The 16,330-nt window shown below is 40.1% G+C and overlaps 1 protein-coding gene across 2 annotated transcripts; it reads left to right on the top strand.

Annotated features, from left to right (window-relative positions):
* Window positions 1-11: 11 nt before the first annotated feature.
* sacm1la (SAC1 like phosphatidylinositide phosphatase a) lies at window positions 12-16,255 on the top strand. 2 transcript variants are annotated; one of them, XM_069516894.1, is made up of 21 exons: window positions 146-193; window positions 278-416; window positions 3,994-4,091; window positions 4,399-4,473; window positions 4,577-4,704; window positions 7,206-7,355; window positions 7,654-7,713; window positions 7,824-7,857; window positions 8,010-8,111; window positions 8,492-8,577; window positions 8,720-8,806; window positions 8,887-8,955; window positions 9,048-9,127; window positions 10,461-10,559; window positions 10,639-10,777; window positions 11,319-11,388; window positions 11,503-11,575; window positions 11,686-11,779; window positions 11,944-12,036; window positions 12,126-12,183; window positions 13,022-16,255. In XM_069516894.1, the coding sequence occupies exons 2-21, from the start codon at window positions 379-381 to the stop codon at window positions 13,156-13,158; spliced, it is 1,770 nt and encodes a 589-aa protein (XP_069372995.1). In that variant the 5' UTR covers window positions 146-193; window positions 278-378; the 3' UTR covers window positions 13,159-16,255. The 2 variants fall into 2 exon arrangements, with proteins under 2 accessions (XP_019946319.1, XP_069372995.1); XM_020090760.2 differs by lacking the exon at window positions 278-416 and having other exon boundaries at window positions 12-237.
* Window positions 16,256-16,330: the final 75 nt, after the last annotated feature.

The raw sequence follows: 16,330 nt of genomic DNA, 5'->3' as shown, positions 1-16,330 counted from the left end.
TTACATGCAAACGCCGGGCAGCACAGCGGCAGTGAGAGAACTACAAGTACCACCAGCCGCAGCGCATTTTGGGGATGCCAGGTTCTCACGGGCTGGAATGGAAAAGCTCTTATGAGGAGCTACGCCCTCTCCGGGTTCTGCCCCTTGGATCTGGCAACACTCACAGCGCCCACAGTGTCGTCACTGAGGTCAGGTAAACGGAGCGAAAATGGCGACCGCCTACGAAAGATACAATTTGTAAGTACACGCAATAGCGTTAATCCTCATTGTTTTTCAGGTCGCTCTCCTCACGTCCATGTCCGTCAGAGGACAGCTAAGAGGCGACGCTCGCGAGCCGGATGAGAGCGCAGCCGCGGTCCGGGAGCGGCGTCGGGTCAGATGACACAGCGGCTGAAGTTCGCTGACAGGCTCGGCTGGTAGAGCAAGAAGCAGTCAAGTTTCACTCCACACTCATTCATTATGAAGAGTGTGGAGTGAAACACACACACAGAGACAGACACACACAAAGACACACACACACAAAGACACACGCACACACAGGGGATGTGTGTTTAGCCTGCTCCGTGTCATCAACGGCCTGATGGGGGTTCAGAGATTGAATATATGTAAAAGCTTTTATAAGCTAGCGTGGCTGTCTATACGTGCCTGTGTGAAATGAGTTGTCTTGGCCTGTGTTAATGCTTCAGTCTACTTCATAGTATTTCCTTGTCATTAGTGAGTCCTCTTGTAACACTTCTACAATAGAAGTTGTGTTGTCTGTGTGCAGAGCATTTAGTAAACAGTCTTTGTTGCAGAGTGAAGTGAAGAAAACTTTCCTTTCATCCTACCTGATTTATCTGCAGCGAAGATTTTATGGTCAATGCTTGTGATAAAATGAAACTGACATTTTTAATAATAGTGAATGTACCTAATGCCGAAATCCACATACAGCTGTTTTCAGACATAAACTCCAGAGGATGTCCGGTTTGGACTTTCTCTGGAGTTTGTCTTATACAGTGAACAACGCAGCAGGAGATTCTCAGGTCAGGCATGTTCACAACACAGAAGTCTCTGGAGCGTTCAGGTGTGGGGTGGTGCAGCAGGCAGAGACAGGATGCAGTGTCAGAAATTACGTTGTGGAGATGTTTTCATTTACAGCACTTCGACAGTGGTGTCAGCCCTGAACACCAAAAGCGTTGACATCTTCGTTGGTGTCTTCTACATGTGTGGCAAGCATTTTTCATCCCGACATGTGTATTCTTTCCGTTTATTTCAGTTTTGCATCTGTCCAGTCACATGTTAGAAACGTCATCAACACACCCACTCGCTCAGAATCCTGCAGCCGATCCCCCTGCTGTTTTCACACATCGGCTCATTCGGATATTCTGCTCAGTTTTTACTAGTGGGCTGGATGGAGAAAGTCCAGAGGTTGTCACTCAGACATTTGCGTTCTCACATACAGTCCCACTGGAGCATCTCTGGAGGTTGTCTGATTTTCGGTCCATGTCTTAGAGAAGCTAGACAGACAGTAGGTAGATAATATATCCATTGTCCACATCCAGTTCTGTACATTCCTTTCAGAGGTGGAGCTATGACTGTTGGATTACGACACACACCTCTCTGTATGGTAACTGTTCACTGGCTCTCATGACTTAAGAGCCAGTCATGCTACAGCTTTGTTGAAAGTTGACAGAGCTCTGTGTGCTTTTCCCGACACACCTTTGTTAATGTTGCATTATTAGTTAAACTGTTCAGTCCTACTTGTGTTCCCTACCACCTGTACATTGTTGGTGTGATCATGACCAGAGTGTTGCTCATCTACTGTGCATTTTAAAGAAGTGTAGAGAGTAGTGGGCGAGGTTGGATCAGGGCTTTCTGCCAGAAAGGTGGTAGTAGGCAGTCAGGTTGGGTAGCATGTAACAAAGTAAGCATATAGAGGAGGTCATGGTGGATGAATGGGTCAAACAATGATCATTTATCAGGAGCCTGGGATTCATGTCCCTTCTCATGTTTAAAAAAAAAACTTTTGTTAAAGAATTGTTTTGAGCTTCTTGGTTTTGTTGACATTGAGCAGCAGGTTGTTCTCTTGTGCTCCACTCAAGATTGTTGAGTCCCTACTGATATGAATCCTCTTCATTATTTGTAACGTGGCTGATGATGATGATGATGGTGGTGTCCTCTGCTAACTTAATAATACAGCTCTCTCCATATCTGAGAATGCAGTCACTGGTGCAGAGTCGGAATAGGAGGGAGCTGAGTGCACAAACCTTAGAAGGTTCTCAGATTTCCACCGGAATGGAGGGGTTGACTGCCAATCTGCACTATCTGGGGCCTTTTTGTGGGGAAATTCTAAATCCAACTGCAGAGTAGGGTAGTCAAGTGATGTAGTTGTATTGAACGCTGAATTGAAATCACCAGACAGCTTTTTGATGTAGGTGTTATTTTCAAGGTATGCAAGGACTGAGAGGAGGCAGTGGAGATGGCATCCTGGATGGATCTTTTGATTCTAGTTGCAAATTTGTGAGGGTCCAGGCTGGGTGGGAGAGGGTGGTCCTCATTTAGATCACACACTGCAGGCGTTTTAGATAAAGGGACAAAAGCAGAATCAACCCCTCTGTCAGAGTGGAGAACAGTTGTCCATAGAGTGATAGAGCCTGGGCTCTGAAAATGATGTGGGCACAACCTTCTCTAACTTCCCATTGCTAAGTGAGACTGAGTCTTATTACATCCATTTAATCTAATCCCTGCAAAAGAATGTGTTAACGAACATTAAATATTCAAGAGATAAAAATGTTTAAAACATTTTGACATTGATAAATGTCACATTATTCTTTCTTTTACATTTAAAGACTCATTTTTCGTGAAGGCGGTGGTTGCAAATGAAATGACATGACATAACCTCAGTATTTATCTTAATGATGGGGTTTCAGCTCTTCTTGAGAACCTTGAAGTTAGTCAAGAAAAACAAGCACAAGAATGATTACATCATTAGTTAAGCAGAAGAACGTTCACTATCGTATTAGTCATCTCGTGACCACTCAGACTTAAGCTGCTATTCATTAGTTTCAAGTTCTGAACCCCAGGTTTCAAATCATTTATATAACTACATTACTAATATTTATATTTTTCACTCGGATTCCTAACATTACAACTATTTATTTATCAGTGTATTTATTGAAATTCATCAAAGTGTGATTTTGAACTGTTTAAACTACTTTGTGTGGGTGTAGCACAGGCATGTTTAGTTTGGTCTAGATTACATAAGGCCAACAATACAGTGTTTGTATGGATTTGTCACTGCTACAGCAGCTGAGTGTTTCACTACATCACCCTGAGCTCCAAACTTCCCTGAGGCTGAATAGAAGATCATTTTTTTCTACCGCAGGGATTTAAAGCTGTATTTCTCAAGATGTTGCCATCTCTGGTCGATCTAATTGAATATTCAATCAAGTGGTTTTATAGGAAAGTTGCATCCATACCAGACTTTCATTTAATTATGAACGGTTTCTCACAATAGACTTTCTGCTTCTTTTTGCCTTTTCCTATTCCAGCTGTTTTTGTTGTCAGTCATTTAGAAATGGGGAGAGAGTATGATGATAACCTGAATGAATGTGCATACCTGGACTTTTACTGTAGCTTCTGTTATTACAGTACATGGTGTTATGATCCCAACACCACTTGACCATTGGTTATAAAATCATTGTCCTTCACAAAGACCTCCGCAGGGGGTTCAGGGGTCACATAGCTATGGATGTGACACGGAGTCAGACTGCATCCATATGCTTTTCACTCACCTGGTGCTTTATTTGGATTCACTTCTGGGGACGGGGTTTTGCCATTGAAGTACACTGAACCCCCTGTCATGTTCATCAAACCTGCATTTTGATTTGATGCTTTTCTTCTCACCACAGCTTTAAATACATGTGTGCTGGAGCAGGAGAACATGGCATAGATGTGTGTGATGAGCAAGCTGCAGTTTTACTCCTGAATAACATTTTCTTTGTTCTTTCCCAGGCACACAACTCCAGAGAAGTTCTTCATTGAAGCCTGTGATGAGGGGGCTGATGCTGTGCTGGCAATTGACAGGGTTTCAAATGAGATGACCCTTACAGGTAGAAAGTCTTTGTGATGTCCTTGATACACGGTCATAAAACTGTTACTTTTAATCTATAAGCATGAATATACAAAAACAACTGGACATGTTTCCACAAAGCTTGGTGGAATGATGCAGTATGGTATGGTACATTATATGGGTGAAAGTATTGGCATAGATCACATTATATGCCATATGGGTATGTTTGTCTTTGTTTTATTAGTCTTATCAAGTTCGTTCAAAGTTTAGAATCTAGATTAAAGTTAGAATATCACTCCTTTTTATATAAAGCATCTAAGTCTTTAAACACATTGCTGCTCTCACAGGTAAAAAGGATGTCCCTCCCTCGGCAGTCACCAAGCCTATATGTGGCATCATGGGAACCATTCGCCTGGTAGCAGGTAGGTTCCTTTGTAATACAATACTGTGTTGTCAGTGCTCTGTGGAGCAGCTCTGTATTCTGTGACAGTGAAACAGCTGTGGCTGACCACTTTCACCACACAGGGATGTACCTGATCGTTATCACCAGGAAGAGGAATGTGGGCAGCCTCCTGGGCCACGCAGTGTGGAAGGCTGTGGATTTTGACGTGATCTCTTACAAGAAGACAGTGCTACACCTCTCCGAGATCCAGGTCAGAAAACTTGTGCGCTCAGTACTGTAGTGTAAAGATAATGTAGAAAAATGCACTTGTATTAACACCTTCCACTGCTGCACATTCACTTCCCCAAATAAAACCTAGGCAGTTGTGTGTTAAGTGAAAGTCTGTATTAGCTTGAACACAGCAGGAGATCCTCTGCCAGATTTACTAAGAGCAAAATTTAATAAAACAAAACAAAACAAAAAGAGAACAAATATCTCAGCATTAAAAAGCGGTGCCACACACACAGAAGACACCGACGAATATGTAAAGAGAGTGTGTGGTGATAATAGCCAATGCCGGTTGCGATGTGCTATAAACAAAAATGTGATCTCAGCAGCAGAATAATAACATGCTACATCCTGCCTCTGCACTGCACCACGCCTCACCTTATAACCTTAAAAACAGGATTTGTTGCTGTCGTGAACCCGTCTGAGCGGAGAATCTCTCTTGAGTTCCTTTGCAGATCATGTCTGAAAACGGTGTTTAGTACCACTTGCTAGCCTCCTCCGCTGGATTGAATGCGCAAAGCATACATTTACATTTCCACAGTTTGTCACCTTATTTTCTCATGACCTTTTTGACCAACAGCAGTCACAGTACAACTTATGTCCATAATAGATTTCCTGATAATAGATTGTCAATGCCGCTGCTGAGTGGTTTGGAAATTCGAATATTAGAATAATACAAGCCATAATACAAAGCCTATATTGTCATTTTAATTGTGTTGTATTTTGTACAACACTATTAAAATTGCTTTTCCAGGCTGAACCATAAAATGTAAATAAAAGAAACACATTGCACTCAACAGATCATGCATTAAAAAGAATTAAGTATAAATTCAGACAACCTGTTTGGGTTTCTCAGACATCTATTCTATCTGACTGAGATCTTATGATTATGATCATTATTTATTGCATTCTGGTAGCATGCTATGCTATCTGACTTCAGCGAAGCAGGCAGTGCATTATTAATCTGTGGCCCCTTCCATTTTGTTATGCTAATTAAACATGTATCTTAGCTTGAAGCTGTATGATTCAAATCCCTTTGCATTTCGAGAGTAGAGTGGAAATTTGGAGGAGAAAGTCAAAACGCCAAGAATAAAGGTGAATTAAATCAGAGTAATATTTAATTTTGTTCCAGCTTCCGAAGCTTATGTTGTATCTATTCAAAGGCCTTATACTGATTATCACACTGTAGCTGCTTCCAGGCCCAATTCTCCGGAGTTCCTCAAGAGGTCATGTCTGATAACAGCTTGTGTTAATGAGCTAAGAAAATATTTCCTTCTTAAAACTGATTTTGAAGTACAGTTTCTACTAGTTCGTCTAAACAAGGCTTTTGTAGAGGCAGTCTGCTAATGATAGTAGTTTTGATGTATTCTTAAAAGTTTGACTTAAGTCTTAAAATTTAATGTTTATTCTCGACAATTCAACTTTATTCTTGATTTGGAAAAAAGAACTTTGCCCTTAACATTTTTACTTTATTCTTGAAATGCAAAATAGAAAAAAAAATTCTCTTCTCATTTTTGCCCAACCAAAATACTCTTCCGTAGGTTGTAGGGAATTAGTGTGGTTTGTTCGTTTGTGGGTTTTATTTCGTAGTGTCATGACTGGCCATCCAGGAAAGCTAAGAGCTGACCAAGTGACAGGAATGTAAGAAAGCAGATGGAGTGAGTGAACAGTGAAATGTCAGGCTTCCCTCTCTGTGCTAACTGGCTTAGCAGTCAGATCCTATTAGCCTGGCAGAAATATACAAAGCTCAAAAAAGCACAAAACTCACTCTGATACAACTGTCAGTGCTGTATTAGACTAAATCTAGCATGAATGTCACCTCACACTACACCTGCTCTGTCAGATGGTCCTGAAAATGTGAATACAACAACTCGGGGCACTCAAAAGCCTGAAAAAACCTGTGGGTCTTTAGTTTAACTTTAAATTTGTCTGTGGAACACTTGATTGTAAAAGGTAAACTGTTCTAAACGTTTGGAGCAGCAACAAAAAAAAACCTAGAACAACTGACCAAGGCAGAGCCATGAGCATCTGGTCAGGGGATCTGAGAGTTTTTGGAGTGGAAAGGAGGCAAAGAAGCTCAGACCTGTATTGGGAGAGCAGGCCATTTAAAGCTTTAAAAAGAATCATATTCTTTGGAAGCTAATGCAGAGATGCTGCCTCTGGTATAGATTTCAGAATATTTTTTTTTTTTCCTATCTTTGCAAAATTGGGCTTTTTGCAGTTCGATACCTGATGCTTGATGATACCTGGGCCGATATTTACCTTGGTGTAATTCTCAGGAGTTTGATAAATACAAGCCATGGTGTGTAATGGATTTTATGCCTGTCAGTCATACAAAGATAGAGCTGAGGTGTCTGGATTGAAAAGGATAAATCCTGTACACATACAAGTTCAATGTACAAGTTTGCAGTTTCCTGCACTCTGCAAAGTGCATAATCAGGAATTTTCCTGCACACTGAAAGTCTGTTTTCTTTCCTCCTCCAGTCTCAAGAGAATAAGACCTTCCTGTCAATGATTAACAATGTGCTGACGACAGACGGATTCTACTTCTGCACTGACTACGACCTGACACACACTCTGCAACGGCTGGCCAACACTAGCCCCGACTTCCAGGAGATGAGTCTACTGGAGAGGGTGAGATATCCAGTTGTCCACACTACAGTCAGTGATTTATCATAAATAATCAATCATAGATTATTTTACAATAATCGTGATCATAAAGTACTGGATTTCTGATGTATTATTATTATTATTTAAAATGAGATATATCAAATGTTCAAATTATTTACGTATATATTCCATTTAAAGATAATTACATAAAACTACATTATCTAAAGTCACTTGGTAATGTATCAGATACACCACCTTATTGTAAAGTGTTGTCATATGCTTTTGCTTGTGTGAATGACGAATAGTGTGTTGTGGTTTTTAGGCAGACCAGAGGTTTGTGTGGAACGGGAACCTGCTGAGAGAACTGGCTGCACAGCCAGAGGTAACAAATGTCCTGACCTGTGGCCCAATTGTTCTTCAGCCATGCAGTGGTTTTGTACTTTTGTTTGTACATTTTATTTCATAACAACATGTGTGACTATTTTCCCATAGCTTCATAAGTTTGCACTTACTGTTGTCCATGGATGTATCCTTTTCACTGAAGTTTTTTCAAATTTTATTGTGGAGCATGGGCTGTCTGGAGTCATTGTAGATGAGATGAAATGAGAGTAGAGTAGAGTAGCAAAGAGGATGAGATGAGATGCTGAACTGAGCCTTTCCTTGACCACTGTGATCCAGTCATTGTCATGAAGCCATGTCGTATAAACGGGAAGATCTTCGAGTGGATCCTCATATCCAGAAGGAGCTGCTTCCGGGCCGGTGTCAGATACTACGTAAGAGGTATGCATTTAAAAAAACAAGCCGGAAACTGCATTGTCATCTGTGGAGACAAACCACGGCTGGCTGTAGCTTTGGCAAGCAGCTTTGAATCAGGAGATTGAGCAGGTCGTCCACTAACCAGAAGGTAGGTGGTTTGATTCCCAGCTCCTCCAGTCTGCATGTCGACTGAACGCTGAACCCAAATTGCCAGTTGTGCCGGCAGTGTTTGAATGGTGTGTGATAGAGCACTTTGAGCGTTCGATAAGACTGGAAGCATATATATATGCGCATTATAAATACATTTAACATGAGCTTGTGTTCTGTTCTACAGTAGCAGAGGGTATAACGTTGTCGACCTCACCACTGGCGCTGCTCATAAGAGTGTCTTGTTGTCTTCACAGGTATTGACTCTGAAGGCCATGCTGCTAACTTCGTGGAGACAGAGCAAATCGTTTTGTATGAGGGAGCAAAGGCTTCGTTTGTACAGGCAAGTATGAGGGCTGGTCCAGCTGGAATACTGTTAAATGATGGATCCTTCTCTCTGTGCCACTTTTAACTCAGATGTTAAAGCATATAAGTTTGAGAAGCTCACAGTTTCACAAGTGACCTGGCAATGTTTTCATCCCCAGACACGAGGTTCCATGCCCTTTTACTGGAGTCAGAGGCCAAACCTCAAATACAAGCCTAAACCTATCATCAGCAAAGCCACCAATCGCGTAAGAGGATGTGTTGTGTGTCTTTTTAGAATAGTGATAGATATGAAAATTGGATGTTAACAGCTTGTACCTTTGTACAGATGGATGGTTTCCAGAGGCATTTTGAGTCTCAGCTCCTCATCTACGGGAAGCAAACCATTCTCAACCTGGTGAGGGCCCTTTTTTGAGCTCTTTTTATTAACACATATATAAAAGACTCTTTACTCATATTTGGCCAACTGGGGTTTTCTTCTTCTTGCAGGTGAATCAGAAGGGCTCAGAGAAGCCACTAGAACAGGCCTTTGCCAACATGGTGTCAGTCATGAACAATGGTATGCTCAAGTAAGTGTCCCTCAATGCATTGCACAGTTTTTATAGTCACTGAGTACACAGTCACACAGAACACATGTGCTGTAGTAACCTGGTTACAGTAAAACTGCAGCAGGTAAGTAATCTGTTCTTTCCCCTGCACAATCACTGTACCTGGGTTTTATTCTGCTCTCTTATTACCCTGTTTGTGTGTGTGCGTGCATGTGTGTGAGTATCTGTGTGCACGCGAAAAAAATCGACAACACAGACTCACCAAACTTGATGTGATTATTACTTGTTATGAATCTCCAGATTATTAATTTTTGAAGCTGATCAGTCAAAGGTCAAGATATACAAAAATATGGTCAGAATATGGTTGGAAGGGTTATAATTAGTAGAATTATTTCCTTTATTACTTATCATATTTGTGTGTGATAGGTGATGTCATAAAGAAGTCACAGTCAGAAAATGACATCATGTAGTTCAAAAATGCATTTCCAGGCATCTCTGTATCCTGTTGAACTATAGACACAACCTAGAGTTTATATAGATGGACAAAATAATCTGTAATCCTATGGAAGAATAATACCATAATGATGCCATTATCAACACTGCACTACAGCATTACATGTTGCTGCCAATAATATTAGAGACACAAACTACAGCTTATTTAGATTAACCATTAATCTTCATCATGTAGCATAATTGACGTCACGATGACATCATGATGAAATGGCTTTATTACAATATAAATAATCTAGCATTCCCATTGTGGTATATATTGATGCATGCAGCATATGCATCACCCCCCCAATACATTTCATTTTATCTGTGGTGTCAGTCCAGAACTGGATTTTGTAGCAGACTGACAGTGCATTAAGAGTACGACAGACAAACAGAGAAAATGTGTTTATATTTAACAAATAACAAATACTGTGTTCAGCAGTGGAAGCTGTGTTGGTTTATTTTGATGGAATTATATTGAATATCTGAATGCTTCTGAAGCAAACGTGAATGGACTGACTGTGTTATTGCCCAGTAATTGTTAGACATTTAAATTGTCCATTCAGCTTTCTTTACAAACTAGAATGACTATATTGGTTTTGCTGCCTCTGTAACCAAGCAAAGAATTTAATTTTAATGAGAAAACTTTAACCTTTTAAACTCATTTTATATAATTTTCTAAATTAATTGATGCTTCATACCTCTTCCACTTTTCATTTCTAACTATATGTCGTTCTTTAATCACGTATGAGATTTCTTGTATAGTTACTTTCCATTTCTGAACCGATGGACCCTCAGGCTTTAACCAACCTGATTTAACTTACGTGATGACTCACTGTCTCATTGTCTCCTCTGTCCTCAGTTACATCGCCTTCGACTTCCACAAAGAGTGCAGCCATATGCGGTGGGACCGTCTGCAGATCTTGGTAGAAACTGTCACTGAGACACAGGATGAATACAGGTAGATTAATCAGTAACAGTTCTAGGGGAATATGATGTTGCTTATTGTAAAGGAGTATTCAGATTGTCTCTGTGTGTAGCTACTTCATGGTGAGCTCAGAGGGGAAGACTGTGGCCCAGCAGAGAGGAGTCTTCCGCAGTAACTGCATGGACTGCCTGGACCGGACCAATGTCATCCAGAGTCTGCTGGCCCGGCGCTCCCTACAGTCTCAGCTCCAGGTATTGTTAATCCCACTGCTGCTGAGCATCTAAGAACAGTAAAATAATCACACAATAGTTTCATAATATATGTTTTAATGGTTATTGCATGTCTTCAAGTCTTATAGTTTTTGAGGCGGGAATTTTCTACTGTTGTTGGGAAATTGGATGTTCAGCAGAAGTTCATAAATAATGAGACAAGAGTGCACATCATGCCATCACTTCCTGGCAGAATATATTTATTAATTTATGAGTTGTATATGTACCTCACAGAACATATTTGTTATTCCAGTTTAGGCTATGTTGATAAAAAAAGTCTGTTCTCTGTCATAGATAGAATTTGCTCAGTCATTGTGTAGCTCGATTGACCTGTGAATCATTTAGAAATATGAAGCATCAAAGTTTTTTTAATTCAGTAAATGAATTGCCACTTTGACGCTTTGGATTGAGCTTGTTATAACCCTTTTAAACGCATGTTTTCAGCTACCGTGGAAATAAATACAACTTTTGAATCCCGACTGTTGACCATATTGCTGTATGTATTCTGGCTGTGTTTTGACAGAGAATGGGGGTTCTGAATGTGGGCCAGCAAATAGAAGAGCAGGCTGAGTTTGAAAAGATCTACAAGAATGGTAACTCTTGTTCTGGTGTGACTTGACTGTTAGCATGTGTTGTGTGTTTAAGTAGAAAGTGTAACCTCTCTGCGTGTTCTCACTGTGTTCACTGTGTGTGCGCTCTCTAACCAGCATGGGCTGACAATGCCAATGCTTGTGCAGTTCAGTACGCAGGAACTGGAGCCTTGAAAACAGACTTCACAAGGTACAGTGTGCTAACAAATATGAACTGACTAAAGTGTGCCATACTCTGGAGGCCCTCCGCAATGTTGTTATGATAATCTGCTGTCTAATCAGAGGTCATTTCTCCATCAGGACAGGGAAGAGGACGAGATTGGGGCTGCTGATGGATGGCTGGAACTCCATGATCCGCTACTACAAAAACAACTTTTCTGATGGATTCAGACAGGTATGACGTATATGACATGATTTGTCAGAATATATATATATAAAAATGTATGTAGCACTTTGCTGATGTATTACTCCTGAAGAAAACTGCTTGTGTAATTATGTTTCAAGTTTAATATTTTGATCAAACTCTTAATGAAATTATGATTTGTGACCTGGCTGCAGGATTCCATTGATCTGTTTCTGGGTAACTTTGCTGTCGATGAGTCAGATGGACCCACTCCCCTTCGTGTGCAGAAGGACTGGAAGTTCCTCACGGTCAGTACATCAGTATTGTCTCTGTAGTCAGCAGCAACTGTGAATATGAATCTTGGTTAAATCCAATGAATTTTTATTATTCTTTGCAGTTGCCCATCATTATGCTGGTTGCATTTTCCATGTGCATCGTGTGTCTTCTCATGGCTGGTAGGTTCCTCTCTGCTGATAATGTTTAAAGTGTATTTGTGTTGGGTAAAGAGCTGCACTGCTCCTTACAAACATTGTAAGGCTCTGTATAATAATATGGCATCTCTCCGTCCAGACAGCCTTTTAGCTTTGTTTCAGAAATAATCTCTTTCCATACTAACATATCTTAAAACGCATATTGCGTGACTATTGATTATATGCATATGCGACTCAGATTAAACCCTGGCAGCTGCAGGGAAGCAAATCAAATCCTGTCTGACTGCACCAAAAGACGAGTGAGATGTGCTGCATGGCACACTCTGTTTTACACCTGACAAGTTTTACCAGTATTTGTCTGATTATCTGTGTAGATTGATTGATCAGACTGAGAAGGAACACCAACTAAATGTGGACATTCACAGAATGTGGTTAGTGGTTCAGCAGTAGTTATTATAGGGACGAACAGCACGAGAGTGGCCGCAATGAACTGTTGTACTATCTCCACGCTGAGGGCAGCATGTCAGCAGAAACTCCAGTCCTCCATCTGTAGCACAGTACAGCTCTATGTTAGCTGCAGAAAACATATGCACTGTAGTTATTGGTGTGAAACAAAAGAAAAACTCCTTGAAGCCTAAAAAGATTCTTCAGTCTGGACCTACATGTGTGTGGCAGGGCTGCAGACAAAAAGTAAAAAAGAAGCTGTAAGGAGAGGAGAACTGTGGTGCAAAGAAAATCTGACTTCACTTACATTGCGTTTTTTAAACCAACGTCATTTCAACAGAATGTTTCGATAAGGAACTTAATTTAAAGTTGCTGCCGTTTTGAGAACCAGCGTAAATGACTGCTGCTTATCTTCCAGGTGACACATGGACAGAAACGCTGGCATATGTGATGTTCTGGGGGGCTGCTAGTGCCATTACAGCCACTAGCATTTTGTTTAATGGCCAAGACTTTGTGGACGCCCCCAAACTGGTTCACAAGGAGAAGATGGACTGAGTGACGGTGTGCGCTTGTGTGTATAAGGAGCACCTGGGTCCAGCAGACTCATATACCTCGTCATCGTCACCATCTACTACCCCACGTCTGGTATCTAGACCCATTTGCTGCCTCCACACTGCCCTGCAGACATTCTCATCCGCATATGTTTCTCTGTCATTTCTCAACTGGTTATCTTCAGTGGTACTGCACACACTCCTTTACATGGTTTACATTCCTCATACTGTGTCTTTAGGTTGCTGCTTCTTTGGGGTTCACTTTGTTCCATAGGGTCTATGATGGGAGTAAGCTATCTGACTACTGCTCATTTTGTATTTGTTAACCATTTTTAACAACAATTTGTAGAAGAGGATCAAGGCCATGTGAATATTTTCACTTTTTAGTAAAATGGTGAAAATGGTCTGTATTCATACAGCGCTTTTCTGGTCTTGATGAACACTCTAAGCGCTTTACAGCACAAGAAGAATAAAAACAGTTCTATTCTGACTCTGAACTCATAATTGAGATTAAACTCAACTAAGTTATGAAACTAAAGTCAGTCCCAAAATGTTTTCACACTGCCCTAATTCTATTTTCTATTGTGCTTCATTTCATGGGTTTTAGTTAAAAGCCCTCCACACCCATCCAGGCCTTTCAGTTAGTCTGGCGGATCAAACCTCCAGAAAAAATGCTACAATGTCGATGTGGTGTTGAAAACCAAATCCAAAAGAATAAATGAAAATAAAAATGAAATATGAATGTTTATTCAGATAGCAACATTAAGAATACAGTTAGAAGGAGTGTAAATATCAAATCTAAAATACAAACTGACTCAGTGTCAAAGGATGGAAAATCAAAACGGTTAAGAGGTTGGTAGTAACTCAGAGTTGGATGTAAATTGTTCATTTTTAAATGATTGATTATTGTAGCTTTAAAGATATTCAACGTAATTGATTATATTCATCACAACAGATGATTGTTCCCCTCAATGTCAATGGACCATCAGACATGTGGCACTTAAAATGCACATACTGAAAAATGTATGTTGTACCTCATTAATGAATGGAGCATAATAACAGAGTATGACGATGACGCTCTAACATCTTGTTCTTATTCTACCATGAACTGTGCTGCCTGCGGACAGCTCAATGATTTATCCACTTGCATGGAGAGTTAATACACAGGAGTGTCTTGTTGTTGTTTTTAGCCAGGATTCAGACGTCTACATCTCAGCACACATCATCAATTCGTTCAGTGATTCAAAAAGGTCTTCTCACGTTTTTTCTTTGTTAAAAGTGGTTAAAGAAGCAATTGATCATATAGAACTTTGTTTGAAGAATTCCAAATTCTCTATTTAGCTACTTATCCACAAAGATTTCAGCAGAAAACGGTCAGAACATATTTGACAGTCATGGAAGAGGTCGACAGACACGCAGGTTGTGATAAGTCCAGAGCTCGGTTCTAGTCACTTTTCCTTGATTGGCTAGACAAACTTCCTTTGCTTTTAGAGACTGGTGCCACAGTTTTGAGGATAACTGAAAATGAAGTTACATTGATAAAATAGTTTTATATATGCTGTCTACCACAGTGTCTTTTTTAAAACTTAATCACCAGGGGGGAGCTAGAGTCACATCATACACATTGCAGCTTTAACTCTGATTTTATCCCAAGTTATCAGGTAAAGCTCTGTGGTCATCAGGACGCTCAAGTGGTGTTTTAGAAGAGAGCAGTCTAAGGTGAAAGGAAGAAGGCCTGCACATAACGTTGTTGCTATGACCACGGTTACATGGCTTTATATTACAAGATCCTTCATTGTCTAGTCATCCTTGTAAAGTTGTAGTAGTATCACATGAGCTGCTGTATGTAGAGAGTGGTAGGTAATTATACTATGGTCAAAGCAGATTAGTTTATCTTGAGATAACGATTTACAATAATTACTCTGAGTTCTCAGACATAAAAACCTAGAAGTTAGCATTAAGGGTCAGGCCTCCATATTCAACCACGTTTTCCTGTTATTCAGTTTCCTGTTTCATCACAGATGTCTGGTTTGACTCTCCAATTTAGTTTATCACGTGGAGCTCCTGTCTTGTATCACTGCCTTACACCTGCTGCTCAGTGCAGGCGACGCAGACATTTAAACCTTTCATATTATCAAGATGTGGATGGGCTTTGAAACCGTCCTCTGCTGTTGACAGGTTCACTAATCTCCTCGGTCTGTGTGTGATCCACATACAAGCTGTGTGTGTTGAATCAACTCCAACATTCACATACATCAGACAAAGTCAAGGAGGTTTATTTTGGTAATCTTATATGAAATCATTTGTATACAATGACCCACTTTGCTTACTATGGTTTTCATTATAATGTACTTGTTTGTTTAGTTGTTGTGGGCCTTGAATTAGGATTTATTTCTATAAAAAAAATTTGCCAAACTACTTTTCACAAGCTCCAGAATGAAAGTTCAGTATCATATGCATATCTCAGTGCAGGAGAAATCTGTCTCAAGGACATGTCCTTGAAATATTTGTACAATTAAAATGAGATTTGTATTACAACTGATGTATTGGTTCAAGACTTGGGCAGTCAGCACCTTATTGTCAAATTGGAATTGTACCCTAAAATGATTATACTGAGAAAACATCACCATGTGCAGCTGCAGATGTAGCCTGAATGTTACACAGTGAGACACTTCACTGTGGTTTTCTCTTGGATGTGATGATTCTATCTCTACTTATGTTTTACATCTAAACCTGAATCAGTAATTGATCATTTAGAGGCAGGCCTTTATTTTGTTTCCAAATTTACAGTTTGTGTTACAAGTTTGTTAATGAGGTCACAACCCTGTGCATGACGGCTGATGATATTTTTATATCTGCAGGTTGATCATTGTCACGTATTACAAACACTTGGGTTATATAGGTATAAATGTATCAACTTAACAGTAAACAATATTTAAAAAATCTTCCGAAGTATTTGAAGCGAGAATCAGTTGTTTAGTTTGCTGTGGAACATTTAAATGATTTTGTGTTTCTCCTTAGCACTTTTCAATGCCCTCTTTCCAGAGGCTTACTTCAACCAGTTGTTTCTGTGATTGTCAATAAACTTCAGTTAATACAGATTTTCTTTTCTTTTTCTCTCATACACCATCAGATCCACTGCCCATTGAAGACAGTATAGTCAAGCCTTCTCTATC

This window comes from Paralichthys olivaceus, chromosome 20 (assembly GCF_024713975.1).
Source record: "Paralichthys olivaceus isolate ysfri-2021 chromosome 20, ASM2471397v2, whole genome shotgun sequence".
In the NCBI taxonomy this organism is placed as follows: Eukaryota; Metazoa; Chordata; class Actinopteri; order Pleuronectiformes; family Paralichthyidae; genus Paralichthys; species Paralichthys olivaceus.
The sequence above is the reverse complement of the archived record's forward strand: the minus strand, read 5'-3'. Positions and strand labels throughout refer to the sequence as shown.

What these genes read in the sequence shown, in the direction of transcription:
- sacm1la (XM_069516894.1), top strand. Translation starts at nt 379, where the DNA reads ATGACACAGCGGCTGAAGTTCGCTGACAGGCTCGGCTG. An exon ending in TACACCTCTCCGAGATCCAG is followed by an intron (nt 4,705 to 7,205) that starts GTCAGAAAACTT and finishes TTCCTCCTCCAG; the next exon opens with TCTCAAGAGAATAAGACCTT. An exon ending in AGGACTGGAAGTTCCTCACG is followed by an intron (nt 12,037 to 12,125) that starts GTCAGTACATCA and finishes TATTCTTTGCAG; the next exon opens with TTGCCCATCATTATGCTGGT.